Below are 17,769 nucleotides of genomic sequence, written 5' to 3'. Positions count from 1 at the left end.
ACTACAATGGACTGAATGTGGACTACAATGGATTCAATATGGAATATAATGGACTAAATGTGGACTATAATGGACTGAATGTGGACTACAATGGATTCAATATGGAATATAATGGACTAAATGTGAACTATAATGGACTGAATGTGGACTATACAATGGATTAAATATGGAATATAATGGACTAAATGTGGACTACAATGGACTGAATGTGGACTACAATGGATTCAATATGGAATATAATGGACTAAATGTGGACTATAATGGACTGAATGTGGACTACAATGGATTCAATATGGAATATAATGGACTAAATGTGGACTATAATGGACTGATTGTGGACTATACAATGGATTAAATATGGAATATAATGGACTAAATGTGGACTACAATGGACTAAATATGGACTATAATGGACTAAATGTGGACTACAATGGGCTATAATGGATTAAATGTGGACTATAATGACTAAATATTGCTATAATGGACTAAATGTAGACATATAGAACAAAGTATGGACTAAATGTGGACTATAATGAACTGAATGTTAACTAAGTGTGGATTATGATGGACTATAATAAACCAAATGTGGACTACAACATGCAAAATATGGACTATAGTGGATTAAATGTAAAGTAGATGTGGACTTGATGGGCTATAATAAGCTAAATGTGGACTATAATGAACCTTAATGGACTGCAATGGACTAAATTTAGACAATAACAGAATAAATATGGACTATAATGAATTAAATGTGAACTAAGTATGGACTATGATGGACTACAATAAGCTAAATGTGAACTACATTGGACTAAATATGGACTATACTGGAACATGACAGACAAAATGACAGGTGTGTGTGTTACCTGGCGTCCACCATACTGGCGATGTCAGCACCCAGGGAGTGTGGGCGGGGCAAAGTGCACAGGAAGTGCAGGTTGATGGGGCTGAAGGCTCGAACGGTTCCATCAGAACAACCACAGAAGATTAACTCATCGGTCACGGATAGACAGGTGGCCTGAGCCGTCTGTGGACGGACGGACAGACAGGTGGACAGACAGGTGAGTCAAGCGTCAGGAAGAGAAAACACTGACCTCCAGCTGAGTTATAAGAACCATGGTGATGAATGGAAGAGTGTCCTGGGAATCCATGTTAGTAGACAACAGCCTGTTATCAATAATACTGAAAACATTCTCATGTCTTCAGGGTTAAATCTATGTGTTCCAGAAAATCGAAGTAATACTGAGCTATGTTCTCCATGATCCTGCAGTTCTGAATATATTGTACAGGGTTGTAATGGACTATAATGTGCTAAATGTGGACTACAACGGACCAAATATTGACTTTTGTGTACTAAAGGTGGACTATGATGGTACAACATGGACTAAATGGGGACTGCAAAAGACTAAATATGGACTATATTGGGCTAAATGTGGACTAAACAACATGGGCTACAGTGGACTAAATGTGATCTACAATGGTGTAAAATGGACTATAGTGGGCTGGATGTGTGCTGTAAAAGACACAATGTAGACTTTGATGGACTACAGTGCAGAAAATGTTCACCACAATGGACTAAGTATCTACTAAATGTGGACTATAATGGAACAACATGGATGATAGTGGGCTAAGTTTGGACTGCAATGTACAAAATGTAGATTATGATAGACTAAATATATTCTCTAATGGGCTAAATATAGACCATAATGGACTAACTTGGACTAATTGTGGAATGCAATAGATAAAATATGGACTATATTGGACAAAATATTTACTTAATAATGGAGCAACATGGGCTAAATGTGGAGTGTAAAAGACTAAATGTAGACTACCATGGACTATAATGGACTAAATATGGACCACAATGGACTCAATGTGGACTACTATAAAACAACATTAGCTATAATACCAAACTAAATGTTGACTGTTTTTGCTTTTTGCCAACAATGGACTAAATATGGTCAATAATGGTCTAAATGTGGACTATAAAGGACTAACTTGGACTAATTGTGGATTGTAAAGGATTAAATATAGACTATAATTGGCTAAATGTACACTATAATGTACTAAATATGAACCATAATGGTCTAAATATGGATTATAATGCAGCAACTTAGACTATAGGGGGCTAAATACGGACTACAATGCACTAAATACACTAAGTATGGACTATAATAGACTCCCTAAAAGGGTAATTGTGGACTATTATTGGCTAAATTTGAACCATAATGTGGTAAATATGAAATATACTGGTCTGAACAATAAAAGTGGGCTGAAACTGCGTCAATGCAGCAAACAAAGTAAACAAGTTGTGATGGTGAAGGTGAGGGATGCTGCGTTCAGGGTCTTCGGTGAATCTGTGAATTAGTGGAGGGCGGGCGGGGTGAAACGTGCCTCCACCAATCAGGAAGAGGGCTGGTGATGAGTGACAGCAGCGTGCTGTGAAAACGACCAATGAGGATGAGGAAGCAAGTGGGCGTGTCTGAGTCAGTTGTTTTTTTGTAGATTCACTACATTCCGGTGTTTTTATTTCCTCCACTGTGAACTGTGAGCTCTTGTTCTGACTTTATGTGACATTTTTATGATGCAATCCGACAGAATTTAGATTAAAATCCATCATCTGCTCTGATAGAAGGTTTCTACAGTCTGCATCTGTGAGGAATATTATTAAAATATTCATGGAGGTGAAAGAAAAGTCTCAGAATATTAATAAAACATCTGTAAATGTGATGAATAATAAATGAGGCGTCTGGACTCTGGTGATGAAGGTGATGGCCGAGAGTCGAGACGAGACGACGACTTACGGCGGCAGAGTCGACTCTCTGCACAGGAAGCAGAAGAGGAAGCAGAGGAACTTCACATTAGAGCCATTCAGAAACAAGACTTAAATCACAGCAGCAGCAGCAGCATTGTGAAAAACAAACAGCTGAGACGCACAAACATTCACAAAACACAACTAGAACCTGAAACGGTCTTTAAAGCTCAGGTTCCAGGTTGGTCCCTGAAGTGGACAACAGCTGGAACATCTGTTCTGTTTAACCTTCTGAACACCCAAAAAATTGCTGTTGGGTTTGACATTTATGTTTTCTTTTGAAAAATCTCCAAAATGACACAATCAGTCAGAAACTGTAAAAACAGAAAGAACCACTGGATTTTTCGTTTCGATGGACATATCATCTATTATCTGTGGTTCTGCAGGAAAAAATCATCTAAATCTGTGCTTAAAAATGTGATATTTTATTAAAATCACTTTCTTCTACATGCTTAGTTAAAAAATCTAAATCTCTACTGAGAACTTTGTCAACTAAGCCAAAATTGAGAATCCTAAGCTTAACATTTTGCGTTAGAATTTCTTTCTTTTTTAATTTTTAATTTTCTGTTTCATAAGATTTGACGTTTCATCTCAGAATTTTAACCATTTATCTCTATTTCTTACCCTTAATTCCATAATTCTGACTATTTCATCTCACATTTGATCTTGTAATTGGGGATTTTTTCATTTTTCTAATTCAGACATAAGTCAAAATTAAGATTTTCTATCATGACTTTTGACTTTTATCTCACAGGTTTGACTTTTTGTCTTAGAATTTTGACTTACTGTTTAATATTTATGAGTTTTAATGACCAGATTTGAAGATGTATTCATTATTTTGACCTTTTACTTCCGTAGATGAGTTAAAAACTGGAGATACGTGTGGACGCATGTTGACTGCAAGTATTTTTCAGCTTTTGTAAAATAAATAACCACAGATATTCAATGTTTTCTTTATTTTTTTCATAATTCTTCTCTTCTTCTACATGTTGTTCTGTTTCCGTAGAGCTGAAGGACTTTAGATTTTAGTTAAAAATGAACCAGAGTGAGTATAAACAGCCAGAAACTGCTGCTTGTGGTTTGGAGGTTAAACTTCTACCTGAACAGGTGGAAATGTTCCGACTCACCCGAAGCTCCACCCACTTGTCGAGCAGCCGCCGGTCGTTGAACTCACACAGCAGCCCGGAGGAAGTGATGCAGAAGGTGGAGGCCGCCTGCCGGCCACGCCCACACGCCACGTCGCTGAAGAAGTTGTTCCTGAGTTCTCCCAGCAGCCCTGAACGCCCCAGCAGCGGGACGGTGGCGTTCACCTGCGGACGACACAAACCGTCAGCTAGCTGCTCCGGCTAACGGCTAACGAGGCCGCTGATTGGTCGGCGTCACAACCTTGGAGGTCTTGGCGTGATCCAGGTACCAGAACTTCACGTGTCGGTTGCCGGCGGTGACGAAGTAGGAGCTGTCGTCTGAGAAGGAGACGGCCGTCACTTTACTGGAAACCTTATTGGCTGCGACCACAACGTTTTTCTGTAAACAACAACAACAACAAGAGTCAGCAAGTAAGCAGCATGTATCACAGGTTCAGTCATCAGTCACTGATGGATACCTTCCAGTTCCAGACGTTGACGATCATGTCATGCTGATATCCAACGCTGACGATATACTTTCCATTCGGTGAAAAAGCCACACAGGCGACTCCGTATTTATGTTCCTGCAGCTCCGACACCTGAACGTGTTCAGAAACGTCCCAGACTCGAACCGCCGGCATGTGACCGCTCTGAAATAATAAAATATTAACAAAATATTATCACAACATTAATAAAATATTATTAAAATATCTACATTAATGTGAGACTAAAGACTGGAACCGCCGGCATGTGACCACTCTGAAATAATAATAAATATTAATAAAATATTATTTAAATATCATTAAAATATCTGCATTAATCTGAAACTTCTGATGAAAGCTTCTATGAAACAATGTGAGAAGATTTGACTCTTTTTCACTTTGATTTGTTGACTCTGACTCTTTCTATCTTTGATTCTCTGACTCTTTGAGTCTTTAATTCTTTAATGCTTTGATTCTCTGACTTTTTGACTCAGGTTCTTTGACTCATGGACTCTGAGTCTTTGATCTTTGACTCTATTTGATTCTTTGAATCTGTTTGATTCCTTGACTCTTTTACTGTATGTTTTAATCCTTTGACTCTCAGGGTATTTAGCTCTTTCATTCTTTGACTCTCTGATTCTTGGACTCTGATTCTTGGCATCCTGACTGTTTGATTCTTAGACTTGTTGATTCTTTGACTCTTGACTCTTTGATTCTTTTGTACTTTGATTGTTTGACTCTGACTCTTTTATTCTTTGACTCTCAGACTCTAAGTTTTTGACTCCGATTTTTTTACACTTTGATGGTTTGATTCTGATTCTTTGACTTTTTGAGTCTGCACTTCTTTGACTCTGAAAGATTTTTTTACACTCTGATTGACTATGATTGTACGACTGTTTAAATCTCTGACTTCTTTGACTCTGTCTTTGATTCTTTGACTCTCAGACTCTTTAATTCTTTGACTCTTTAAGTCTTTGACTCTCTGACTCTTCCATGAAACTTCTGTACAAACAGCAGCTGTGTAAAGACTCACTGAGTGGCTACAAAGGACAACAAGTTTATAAATATCCAGATAAATGTGTGATAAAAGTTTTCTACTTCAGTTTTTTCTGTGATTTTGTCGTCATTCGGCGGTGAATCGTTTCGAACACTCACCTCTCCGGTAACAACATATTTGCCATCTGGAGAAAACGCCAAAGTGGTGATCGCCTTCCTGAAAACACAAACACACAGAAATTTAAAATCCACACACTGGATTCTAGTCTGGTGTTAGGCTTACAGTCTGATATGATACAGATATGCAGGTAGAAGCAGCGATCTGATTGGCTGCTGAGGTTTACCTGGAGCTGTTGAAGATGTGATGCTGTTTGTTCTTACGAGGATTCAGCAGGACGACGACACACCTGCAGACACAAGTTTACAGAGTTAAAGGCTGAAAATACACAGAACATGAACATATAAAGACATAAAGACATGAAAAAAGATGAGAAAATGAAAACAGATTCAGAGGAAATAACCTAGAACAGAATAAATCCACTGCAATAAACTGAAAGTAATAAAGAGCAGATAGTTGGAGACACTTTGGAACTTTATTTGATTTATCTGGATTCTCTCTTGAGCTTTTAATTTGAAGTCTCTGTGGAGTTTCCTGTTTCTGAGCTGGAACACGTGTGTTCAATGTTCATCTTCATCAACACTGATTAGAACTGCACGAAACGCATCAAGTTTGTAACATTAAGGAAGGAAAACAGACTTAAACGCGTCACGCTGCGACTTTATTTACTGACTCAATGAGATGATCTCATTTTCTGTGACTAATTTAAAGGAGAACCTGCCTGAGAGAACATTTAAAGTATTTTAACTCTACTGAAAGACACAGAATTCATTGACATGCAGACTTCATGTGCACAAGAAGCTGAGCAGGAACAAGAGAGAAACACTGAAACACATCCAAAGGATTGAGGTGAAGATCTGATGAGTTAAAATGCTTTTTATCAGCGACGATCCAGATGTTTGAGATCAGTTTAGGACATTCCTGACTGTCACTGTTAAATATTCTACAGCTACAACAGATGGAGCTCTATGTTATTCTGACTTTTCAGTTTAATAATGAAGACGTTCGACTAAAAATTGTGGTGTTTCCTGATGACTACACAGTGAGAACACGCTGCTTTACGAAAGACGTCTGGTCTTTATAATAAAAGATAAAGCGGTGAACAAATAGATTAGACTGCAGGACTTTAAACACAAAGAGCCTCTTACATCCAGTCACTTGTTCTCACGCTGTATTTACTGAGCTCTCAGAAAAACCAAATACCACAACTTTGGTCTTTTACATTCTGCTGCAGCTCTGATCAAAACCAAAGCAAACATCCTGACAGACAAACAGGTTTGGAGCCGGTTTGTTGCCATAACTTGTGAAGAAATGAGGACAAACATGAACACACCTGCTGTACACCGAACACACAACGGACCTGAACACACACAGCTGCACCATGGTTCTGAATAAAAGCCCGGGAAGGAACCCAGAGGGCACAGATCACAGAGCGTCTGGTTCTCCGGCGGACAGTGAACGCAGCGTCTCCAGGAGGTTCTGGTTTCACTTCCAAAACGGGTATAAACAGAGCGCAGCTTTAATGAGGCTCTGTTTGGTGACTCTGGACCTGCAGAGTCTGAAAACGCAGCCAGAACCTGAACACATCGGACCTCTGGTTGGTTTGTTTGTTTGTTTGTTTGTTTGTGTCACTGCCGGACAAGATGAGCTCAGGGGCAGTAATCTGCTCATTTACTACAGTAAAACTACACTGTTCTACCAGAATAATCAAAGTATCCGTTTATTGATCATGATAAAAACTTCAGCAGTGTTTCAGTCCAGTACAGTGGTTCCCAACATAAGGGTCAGGGCCTCACCAGGGGTCACGAGATGGATCTAAGGCAGGGGTGTCAAACTAATTTTAGTTCAGGGGTCACATTCAGCCCAGATTGATCTCTAGTGGACCGCACCAGTTTTTACTATAGGATCAAAATGATCGACAAATGTCAGATAAAAAAAGACAAAAAACAAGGCAAAATATTGCGAAAATGAGACACAAAACGTCAAAAAATGAGACAAACGACACAAAATAAAACAAAAAAATTTGACAAACAAGTTACAAAGCAACCAAAAAATGGATAAATGACAAAAATGAGACAAAAAAAGACAAAACGGCACGCAAAACAAAGAATAAAGCAAAACACAAAATGACAAAAGTAAGACAAAAAACACAATAGACAAAAAGGAAACAGAACGACAAAAATGAGAAACGAAAGTCAGACAAAAGAAGACAAAAAACAACAAAAACAAGACAAAATATTCCAAAAATTTGACACAAAATGACAAAAACAAGACACAAAACCACAAAAAATTGACAAACGACACGTAACAAAACAAAAAGACAAAAAATTCGACAAAAAAGTTACAAAGCGACAAAAAAATGGACAAACGACAAAAACGAGACAAAAAACTCAAAGCGACAAAAACAGCTCGCAAAGCAACAAATAAAGCAAAACACAAAATGACAGAAATGAGACAAAAACCACAAGCGAGACGAAAAGGAAACACAAAACGACAAAAACGTGAGACGAAAGTCAGACAAAAGACAAAAAACAACAAAAACAAGACAAAATATTACAAAAATGAGAAACAAATGACAAAAGAACAATGAACAATCTAGTATTTTACTTTATGATCTAAACAACTTGTCATGGTCTAGAAATTATTTTAAATTTATAGTTTTACTAATTTACAATCTGCAGTTAATGTCTTCTCTGGAATTTTTCCACTTTGAGGGCCGGACTGGACCCTCTGGAGGACCGCTTTTGGCCCACGGGCCTCATGTTGGACACCCCTGATCTAAGGGGTCGTATGACGGCTAAAGGAGATATACACTGCCGTTGAAAAGTTTGTCACCCAGGCAGTTTGATGAAAACTCCCACTTTTATTCATGCGCTAACACAGCAAGGTTGTGTAGGGGCAGTGGTTAAGTTTCTGGACTACTGATCCGGAGGCCAGAGGTGGCCACTGTCGGGCCCTTGAGTGAGGCCCTTAACCCTTCCTGCTCCAGGATCTACGTACCGCGGCTGACCCTGCGCTCTGATATGCGAAAATTAGAATTTATTATTAATAAGGGATAATAATCATGAATGAGTCTTTCAACACCATTAGCTAACACAATGTAGCATTAGAACACAGGAGTGATGGTTGCTGGAAATGTTCCTCTGTACCTCTATGGAGATATTCCATTAAAAATAGCTGTTTCCAGCTACAATAGTCATTTACCACATTAACAATGTCTACACTGGATTTATCATTCATTTAATGTTATCTTCATCGAAAAAAATTCTTTTCTTTCAAAAATAAGGACATTTCTAAGTGACCCCAAATTTTTGAACGGTAGTACAACTCAGGACTAGGGATGCTAATGATTAACTGAATAATTGCTGCTAATAATTTAACCAGTTAAAATATACATTAATCAATAAGGCAGAAGATGAAGCATGTCAGAAAGTGTACCGTAGATCAGCTGTAGTACCTGGTTGTTCCACCAGGTGGAGCCTCACACTAATTAACAACATAGGGACCAGAAGAGGCGAGCAGTTTTGTGTTTGAAACTGTAAAAACCCATGGGAGTGTTACTGTTTTAAGTTACTTTCCAACACTGTAGGTTTGTGTTAATCAGATAATATGTGAAATATCTGTTTAAAATATACAGGCCTTGTTGTTAAAGAAAATGAAGATTTAGTCAGTTCAGTCTCAAAGGAAGCACAGGCAGTTTGTCATGTTAGGTCAACCAAACTAAAGGAAACGATCTGCTGGGTGTTTTTCACAACCAGTCGGGTGTGAAAGAGTTAAAAACACAAATCTGCTGCTCAGAGACAACAAGCTGATCATCTGCACGACTGAGCTGCTTCCTCCTGGGTGCAGCCTTCATGCTAAGCTAAGCTAACTGCAGCTGACACATGGAAAATGTGTGACTGCACCTTTAATGAGCTGCAGACTTACTCCACGCATACACACACACACACACACACACACACACACACACACACACACACGCACGCACGCACGCAGGCACACACACACACGCACGCACACACACACACCTACACACACACACACACACACACACACACACACACACGCACACACGCACGCACACACACACACACACACACACACACACACGCACGCACACACGCACGCACACACACACACACACACACACACACACGCACGCACACAGGCACACACACATGCACGCACACGCACACACACACACCTACACACACACACACACACACCTACACACACACACACACACACACAAGACTTTGTGTCACACTGTGGCACCATAAACACATGTATGTCTGCACACACACACACACATGCACACACATGTCTAATCCGTGTGAGTCACCAGCGGAGTGTGTGTCTGCAGATAAACTCAGTGTTGCTGACTGTTGGACTGGAAGCCGCTGAATCAGCAGCCAATTATATTCTTCCTCACCAACACACTCACACAGCGCCGGGCTGCTACTCTTGTGAGGACCGTCCCTGACATAACTCACCACGCTTCATTCAGACAGGATGGATTCCTCTGGGGGGGTTGACTCCACACCCTGAGCCTCTGTGGAACAATCTGTGGTTCATTCATACCATGGAAGCTCTGAGATCCTCCAACTGTTCGTCTTCAGCTGAGAAGATCGTAAAGATTGGAGCATTTTTGAACTGATCAGTATCTGCCCTAACCTCATACCGATGCTTCGTTTACGTCGCTGTCAAACAGGAAGAGCACAATGCTACAGGTGCAAACTCTAAATCAATTTCAGAATCTAAAATCAACAATAACATCAACCAGTTGTTGATTAATTTATGCACAAATTGAACTCATGATTTATCTGTTGATGCTGTTTTAGTCCACAGACATGATTTAGGCAGATGTTTCGTACGCTACGCTGACATAAAAACAATGTCAATTCCCAGTTTATACTAAACACATCAGCTCCAGTTGGAGGTCATTAACCTCCACAGAAGTCTTTGTCATGGTGTCCATTTACTAGCTACATAAAGTGTAGCCTGAGTGATGCCTCCTCTGGTCTCTACAGTATTTAATACTTCTTGTTGTATTAAACAGCATGTGAACGCCTAGAATCAGACACGCTGGAACAGAAATTTGGTTTTCGCAGTAAAATGACGGAGCTGCAGCTGGTGGCAGGTTTAGTTCAAGTTTTAATTTCAACACGTCTGCAGTTAATGATGATAAATTAATTTCATCAATCAGATTATTTAAGGGCAGAACCAGAGGAAACGTTCAGATTTATGTCTCTTCTCTGCTTCATGTTCCGTGAATCTGATGGTTATTGATATTTTTGGGTTTAGAGGTGATAAAAACACAGATTCGAATAAATGATGGAACATAAACATGGTTAATTATCTAAAACAGCAGCCTGGTGATGATATGATGCCGGAGCTGCAGCGTGTTTCAGGTTCCACGCGTGTTGAAGGTGACACGCTGCAGCAGCAGAACACGTGTGTTCAGGTACAGCGTGTTCTGAGACCAACCCGTCCTGAAGAACATCTGCAATGCAGAAGCAGGACAGGAGGAGGAGGAGGAGAACACGGCTACAACACGCATGTTCAGTCTGCAGCTGAGAACCAGGATCTAACTAAACATTTAATCTCGTTAATTAATGAAATAATTAACTGCAGGAATTTATTCTAACGACACGTTTAAACATCAAGTATTAGCTTCGTTTGAAATCTGATGACTGTCTAAAATATTCACTTTACAACCCAGAACAAGATGAACGTGGAAGTACAACTGTTAATACTGCAGTACAAGTGTTAATACTGCAGTACAACTGTCAATACTGCAGTACAACTGTTAATACTGCAGTAAATGTATAGTACAACTATAAATATTGCAGCTTAACTGTAGTATAACTATAATTACAGCAGTATAACTGTAATACAACTGTGAGCACTGCAGTATATATACAGTATAATGTTAAATACTGCAGTATTGAGGTACTACTCCCATAAATATTGTAGTATAACAGCAGCATTACTGTAAATACTGCAGTATTATGGTAACATTCCTATAAATATTGCAGTAACAGTAATTTAACTACAAATAATGTAGTATAACTGTAGTATAACTGTGAATATTGCAGTACAACCGCAATATAACTTTAAATACTGTAGCATAACTGTAATATAAATATACATATTGCAGTATAGCTGGAGTACAACTGTAAATACTGCAGTATAAGCACAGTATACATGTGAATATTGCAGTATGACGGTGAATTCTGCAGTGTAACAGTAATTTAATTATAAATAATGTAGTATAACTGCAGTATAAATATGAATTATGCAGCATAACTGCAGTTTAACTATGTATACTGCTGTATAACTGTAATATAACTAGAAATATTGCAGTAAAGCCATAGTGCAACAGTAATTACTCCAGTGCAATTGTGAATTCTGCAGTATAACTGTAGTAAAATTATGAATAGTGCAGTATAATTGTTATATAATTACAAATACTGCAGTATAATTGTACTATGACTATATATATTGCAGCTTAACAGTAGTATAACCATAATTACCACAGTATAACTGTAATATAACTGTGAATACTGCAGTATAGCAGCAGTATAACTTTAAACATTGTAGTACATCTGTAATATAACTATACATATTGCAGTAAAGCTGTAGTACAATACAGTAGTATGACTGTGAAATCTACAGTATAACAGTAATTTAACTATGAATACTGCTGTATAATTGTAATATAAATATTGTCGTATAGCTGTAGTACAACTATGCATAATGTAGTATAACTTGCAGTATAATTGTGAATACTGTTGTATAACTGTAGTCTAAGCATGAATACGGCAGTATAATTGTAGTATAACGTCGAACATTGCTGCATAACTGTAGTATAACCATGAATACTGCATTATAACTGCAGTATAACCATGAATACTGCATTATAACTGCAGTATAACCATGAATATTGCTGTATAACTGCAGTATAACCATGAATACTGTATTATAACTGCAGTATAACCATGAATACCGCATTATAACTGCAGTATAACCATGAATACTGCATTATAACTGCAGTATAACCATGAATACCGCATTATCACTGCAGTATAACCATGAATACTGCAGTACTTCCAGTCCTCTGCCTGCAGACAGACCATCTTTCTTCTTGCTGTCATTGTGCAGCATGAATGTGTCTTTCTTTCAGCTCATACATGAACCTCCATCCTCCTCCTCCCGTCGCTCCACTGACCCACTTCACTTCCTTCACAGTTCAACTGACTGGACACAAACCGACCAATCAGCAGTCTCCTCCGCTCCGCCTGCAGCTGGTTGGTCGGTGAGGAAATGAAAAACGTGGAAGTTGGACGGTTTCCACGACTCGCCCTCCAACATTCCCGTCATTCCTCGTCAGGAAGTCGCAGCTAGGAGGAAACAGCTGAGTCTGATCCGACCTCTGATCTGATCTCAGATCAGATCGATGCGCTTCGATCAACTTTATTCCTCTCAGAACCTCAACACGTCGCCACAGAAACCAGCCGAGGTTTCTCACATTCAGACGTGTGAAGACAGAAAACTGATAACGGAACATCAGAACAAACAAAAAGCTGCAGAATCAGAAAGAAAAGTCCAAAAACTGATCCTTTTTCATTATATATCAGTCAAACATTCACTGCTGCACAAGAACAAACCAATCCGCTAATTAATCTTCCTCTTTACCTCTAAAAAGACCAATTCTTAAACTGCGGATTCATTTCTGGATTTAATAATTAGTTGTTTGGTTGACAAAATATGAGAAAACAGCTAAAATGACAATAAAAAAAGTCCTATTTTGTCCAAATATATTCAGTTTACTATCATAAAGGAGGAAAGAAACCAGATAATATTCAAATTTAACAAGCTGAAATCACAGAATTTAGAATTTTTTTATTTAAAAATTACTCAAACTGATTAATGAATTATAAAAAACTGTTGGAAACTAACTTCTCAATCATTGCAGCTCCATTGTCAACAATAATCAGGATTCATTTAGCAGCTGCTTCTACATAACGTTGTATTTCAGGCATTTGGCATCTGAAATTTCAACATTTAGTCGCTGAAAATGAGGAAAACTGAACTACAAATACCTCCATGTGACAACCAATATCACAGAAATTCATCCTGATTCTAAAGTTCGTCAGAGGCGACCAAACTGGAAATAAAAATGAGGCTGAATACATAAATGCGGACTTTAAATTGGAGCTTTTTTTGAATGGACTTTGGTTGGTTCTGCGGCTGCAACTATAAGAATGTTTTCTGGGTCAATAAATGAGCTGCTTGGTCTCTAAAAATGGTGGAAAATGGTGGAAATCATTGTTTCCTCAAATGTTTTGTCCAAATATACTCAGTTTACTGACATAAAGGAGGAAATAAACAGAAAAGATTGACACTAAGAAGCTGAAATGACAGAAATTAGACAGTTTGTAGTTTAAAAAATACTGAAAATGATGAATCAGAACAGCTGGACGGTAAATTAGCTGTAGCTGTATAATGAGTCTTTTTCGGGGTAAATTCACTCCATTTACTTTTAAAATCTTATCTTAGTCATTCAGAACAGTCTCAGCTATCCACATCTTTCATCATTTCAGATAAATATGATCAGTTTTTGTATATCAACTTTAATAGAAAGCCAAATAAATATTTGGTAGTACAAAATTATTGTTTTTAATTGATTCTCACCATAAAATGATGGTAAATCTGGAAAAATCCAAACCATGATGGTGAGAAATTGTAAAAAACATAAAGCTGACAGTAATAAAAGTCTGTATTTTATTCACTCAAGTCTTCATGTATTCATATATTCCATGCAGAGGTGGGAAATGTCTGCATATTTCATGAAGCATTATACAAAACTGCAGATGCAAGAAGACTGAATAGTGCAGTTTTATTTAATATTCACTACTTTTGATGTGAATTTAAAAGCAGAGTTTTGTCTCTCAGCGTTAATCAGTTTCAAATTTTATGAAACTGTTCAAGCAGGAGAACATTTAGAGTTTCTGAAGTGAACTTGGAACATTTAGCTCAACTAGTCTGAACAGTCAGCTGTAGCTGTACATGAGCACCAGGTGGCAAAAAAGCCAAATAAATAATGCAATATTTAATTATCTACCACTAGTAGATAATCGGCTGAAATAAAACGAGGAGGGAAAAACAACAACTGGTGGAAAATGAGTTGAAACGGCACAAAAAAAGGTCATTTTTAAGTCAAAAATTGAAACATTTGCTGGTTTTGTGCTTCTGAAATGTGAAGATTTTATGTTTTTAACATCAGTACACTGAGTATCTTTGTTTTGGTCAAAAAGAAACATGACTAAGAATCATCTTCAGAAGCAACAACCACCTGAACTCTTCCACCTTCAGCTCTGTTTATCAAACAGTTCAGTTCTGGTCTTTCAGGTTCGATGTTTCCAGCTGAGTTGGTTTCTACTCAAACCGTCTCACAGAACAAACGCTGAAGGATAAAGATGATTCCTGCAAAGCAGATACTGTTCAGAATGTTTTATAGTTTAGAAGTTTAGGACGGAGATCTGAGACGAAGCTTTTACTTGAACAGGGAAGCCTCATTTAAATCGGTTGTGTAACTGTAACCTTTAACAAAACGACTTAACAAACACAACTTAAAGGCTGACCTTTACCAGAGAGACAAACATTCACTCATCAGAGTTTTATCCTTTGTTTGTTCTTCCACACTGTCATGAAAGAACAAGACTCCTTCAGCGGATCCAGAATCATCCAAAGATCTAAAGAAACATCCACAGATCCTGGAAAAGAACCTGCAAGATTCCACAAATGATGCAGTCTGTGGTCATTTCAAGACCTCTTGATGTTTCATAGAACTAATTAAACCCACCGACAGACCATGAAGACTGCACTGAAGAACATCCTTTAAAGAATTCTTTAAATTTCCCGAAGGAAACCAACTCAAACCACTGTGACGTCCAATAAACACCTTTAAAAACACAAAAGAGGCCACCTCAACAATACTTGAAACTGACCTCATCTAAAACACACCTGGAACCATTTTGAAAACATCAAAGACCACTTAAAAGGCCTTTAGACCTATGTGAAGTGTGAAACCCCCCAACAAATACCCAGAACACCCTCAAAACACTGTGAGCCCTGGCAAACACCTTTAAAACCTGAAAGAAGCTCACCTTAACCCTTTGAACTGGGAACCCTTTTAAAGACCTCTGAGATCCCCTCAAGATTCCTTCAGACCCATGTGAACCCTGGAACCTTCTCAGACTGCTGTGACGTCCAATGAACACCAATAAAAACACAAATGTCACCAGAAGAATATCTAAAACTCGTCAATATATGTGAGGCGTTGAAGGAACATTGGAAAATTGTAGATTCTCAGGGTAGACGTGAGGCATTTATGGGACACTGGCAAAAATCAACATCTACAACACACGTGAGGCGTTAAGGGAACATCGGTAAACTGTAGTACTGCGTCCAAACTCTATCAGTGTGTTTAGTTCCACTGAAGTTCAAGAACCAAGAAGCTTTAAAAACACTTTTAGACCCAAACAGATCCCTGAGAACATCCTGGAAGGAGCTGACGTGTTTTCCAGGGTTCCTCCAGGACTCCTCCAGGTAGCCGTTCCACCTGATCGGAGGTAAGTCCTGCAGCCGTTCGGTCTCGTGTTAAATGGCGGCGTCTGCTGCATGTGCTGCTGCGATCTAAACACCTGATGCTAATCTGATCATGTCGTTAGGATCTAAAGTAGGAGAAGCTCGGCGACAGTCAGCTGCTTTCAGTGTGACTTTAATCCTCCTGAGAAGTCTGAACGTCCAGCAGCTCCACTGTAAACACTCAGGATTCATTATGTAACTCTGAGCTGCTCTCACAGCTGCAGCACGACAGAATAACGTGGACGAAACCTGCCGTTTTATAAACATCACCTCGCACTGACTGCTTTCAGCTCCTTTTAGCAAAACTCTAACTCACTTCAGGCTTCGTCCTGCAAATAATTTCCAACTCCACTGCTATTAGTCTTCGTCTAAACGCTGCTTTTATTCGTTCTGACAGTCGAGTATGACTTTATGATGCTGGCCACGCTTCACCTCCTGTCAGGCCTCCTCATTTATATGACTTTAAGTTTCTCAGTTTTCAGCTTCAACAGACGGTTTAACTCCTTTCAGTGCAAACATCTGATAGCTCTTTCATCAACAAGTTTTTAGCATTAGAAGTCCTGTCACTTCGCATCATCTCATTACAACTCTTTAACTTCAGTCGACACAACACCTCAACTCCTTTCAGTGTGTACTAAGTCATTTCAGAGCTCACATTTCAGGCTTTGACTGCTTTCACTGAGTTCTTTGATATACCCACTATACTATGTAAACAGCTCAGCCAATTTTGTTGCTCTGTTGGTGCTTAAACTGACACCTTTGGTCATTTCCCACATGCTTTAAAAGCTCAAATTTAAACTGACACTTCACCTCCTTTCAGTGCAAACATCTCATCTGAAAATCAAGCTCTTCTTTAAGAAGATGTCAAGTTCTTTTTTCAGTTAACTCCTTCTCATTTCAACTATTTAAGTTCAACTGACAGGACACCTCAACTGCTTTCAATGTCTGTCAAGTCATTTCAATGCTCAAAGTTCTCGCTTCGACTGCTTTCACTGACTTTTTTGATATACATGCTAATTTATTCAAAGTTCATAAATTTTCAGTCCAAACAGTTGGCAAACAGTTCATCCAATATTCCGCTCTTTTTTACGCTTAAACAGACACTTTCGGTCCTTTCGCATATTTTTTTAAAAGCTCAAATTTCAACTGACACTTTAACTCCTTTCACTGCAAACATCTCACCTGAAAGTGAAGTAGTTTTTCATTAAAAATCCTTTCAGTTCACTTCAACTTCTCAACTTTCAACACTTTAACTCCAAATGACACGACTCCTTTTAATGTCCATCAAGTCATTTCAGTGCTTGTGTTTCACACTTCGACTACTTTCACTTACTTCTTTGATATACGTACTAATTCTGCTCAAAGTCTATAAATTTTCCATCCTCTTTTGTGCAGTTTAGCCAAATATTTTGCTCATTTTCACACTTTAGGTCCTTTTGTTATTTTTTAAAAGCTCAAATTTCAACTGACACTTTAACTTCTTTCAGTGTAAACATCTCACTTGAAAGTCAAGTTGTTTTTCCATTACAAGTCCTTTCAGTCCGCTTCAGCTTCTCAACTTTCAACGTTTTAACTCCAAATGACACG

General features: G+C 38.5%; 1 protein-coding gene across 4 annotated transcripts in view; it reads right to left on the bottom strand.

The window, feature by feature from the left end:
* mapkbp1 (mitogen-activated protein kinase binding protein 1) overlaps positions 1 to 17,769 on the bottom strand; it is a 47,424-nt gene that overhangs the window by 23,819 nt on the left and 5,836 nt on the right. For 3 of the 4 annotated variants that reach the window (XM_023292414.3, XM_023292416.3, XM_023292417.3), the window contains exons 3-9: positions 5,756 to 5,818; positions 5,571 to 5,628; positions 4,413 to 4,583; positions 4,196 to 4,333; positions 3,937 to 4,119; positions 2,802 to 2,819; positions 864 to 1,024 (exon numbers count right to left, since the gene is read on the bottom strand). In XM_023292414.3, coding sequence (XP_023148182.2) covers positions 864 to 1,024; positions 2,802 to 2,819; positions 3,937 to 4,119; positions 4,196 to 4,333; positions 4,413 to 4,583; positions 5,571 to 5,628; positions 5,756 to 5,818 — 792 coding nt within the window. The remainder of the gene's footprint in view (positions 1 to 863; positions 1,025 to 2,801; positions 2,820 to 3,936; positions 4,120 to 4,195; positions 4,334 to 4,412; positions 4,584 to 5,570; positions 5,629 to 5,755; positions 5,819 to 17,769) is intronic. The other variant, XM_023292415.3, reaches the window with a different exon arrangement.

Source organism: Amphiprion ocellaris, chromosome 20 (genome assembly GCF_022539595.1).
Source record: "Amphiprion ocellaris isolate individual 3 ecotype Okinawa chromosome 20, ASM2253959v1, whole genome shotgun sequence".
Lineage (NCBI taxonomy): Eukaryota > Metazoa > Chordata > Actinopteri > Pomacentridae > Amphiprion > Amphiprion ocellaris.
This window is presented reverse-complemented; position numbering and strand designations above follow the sequence as displayed.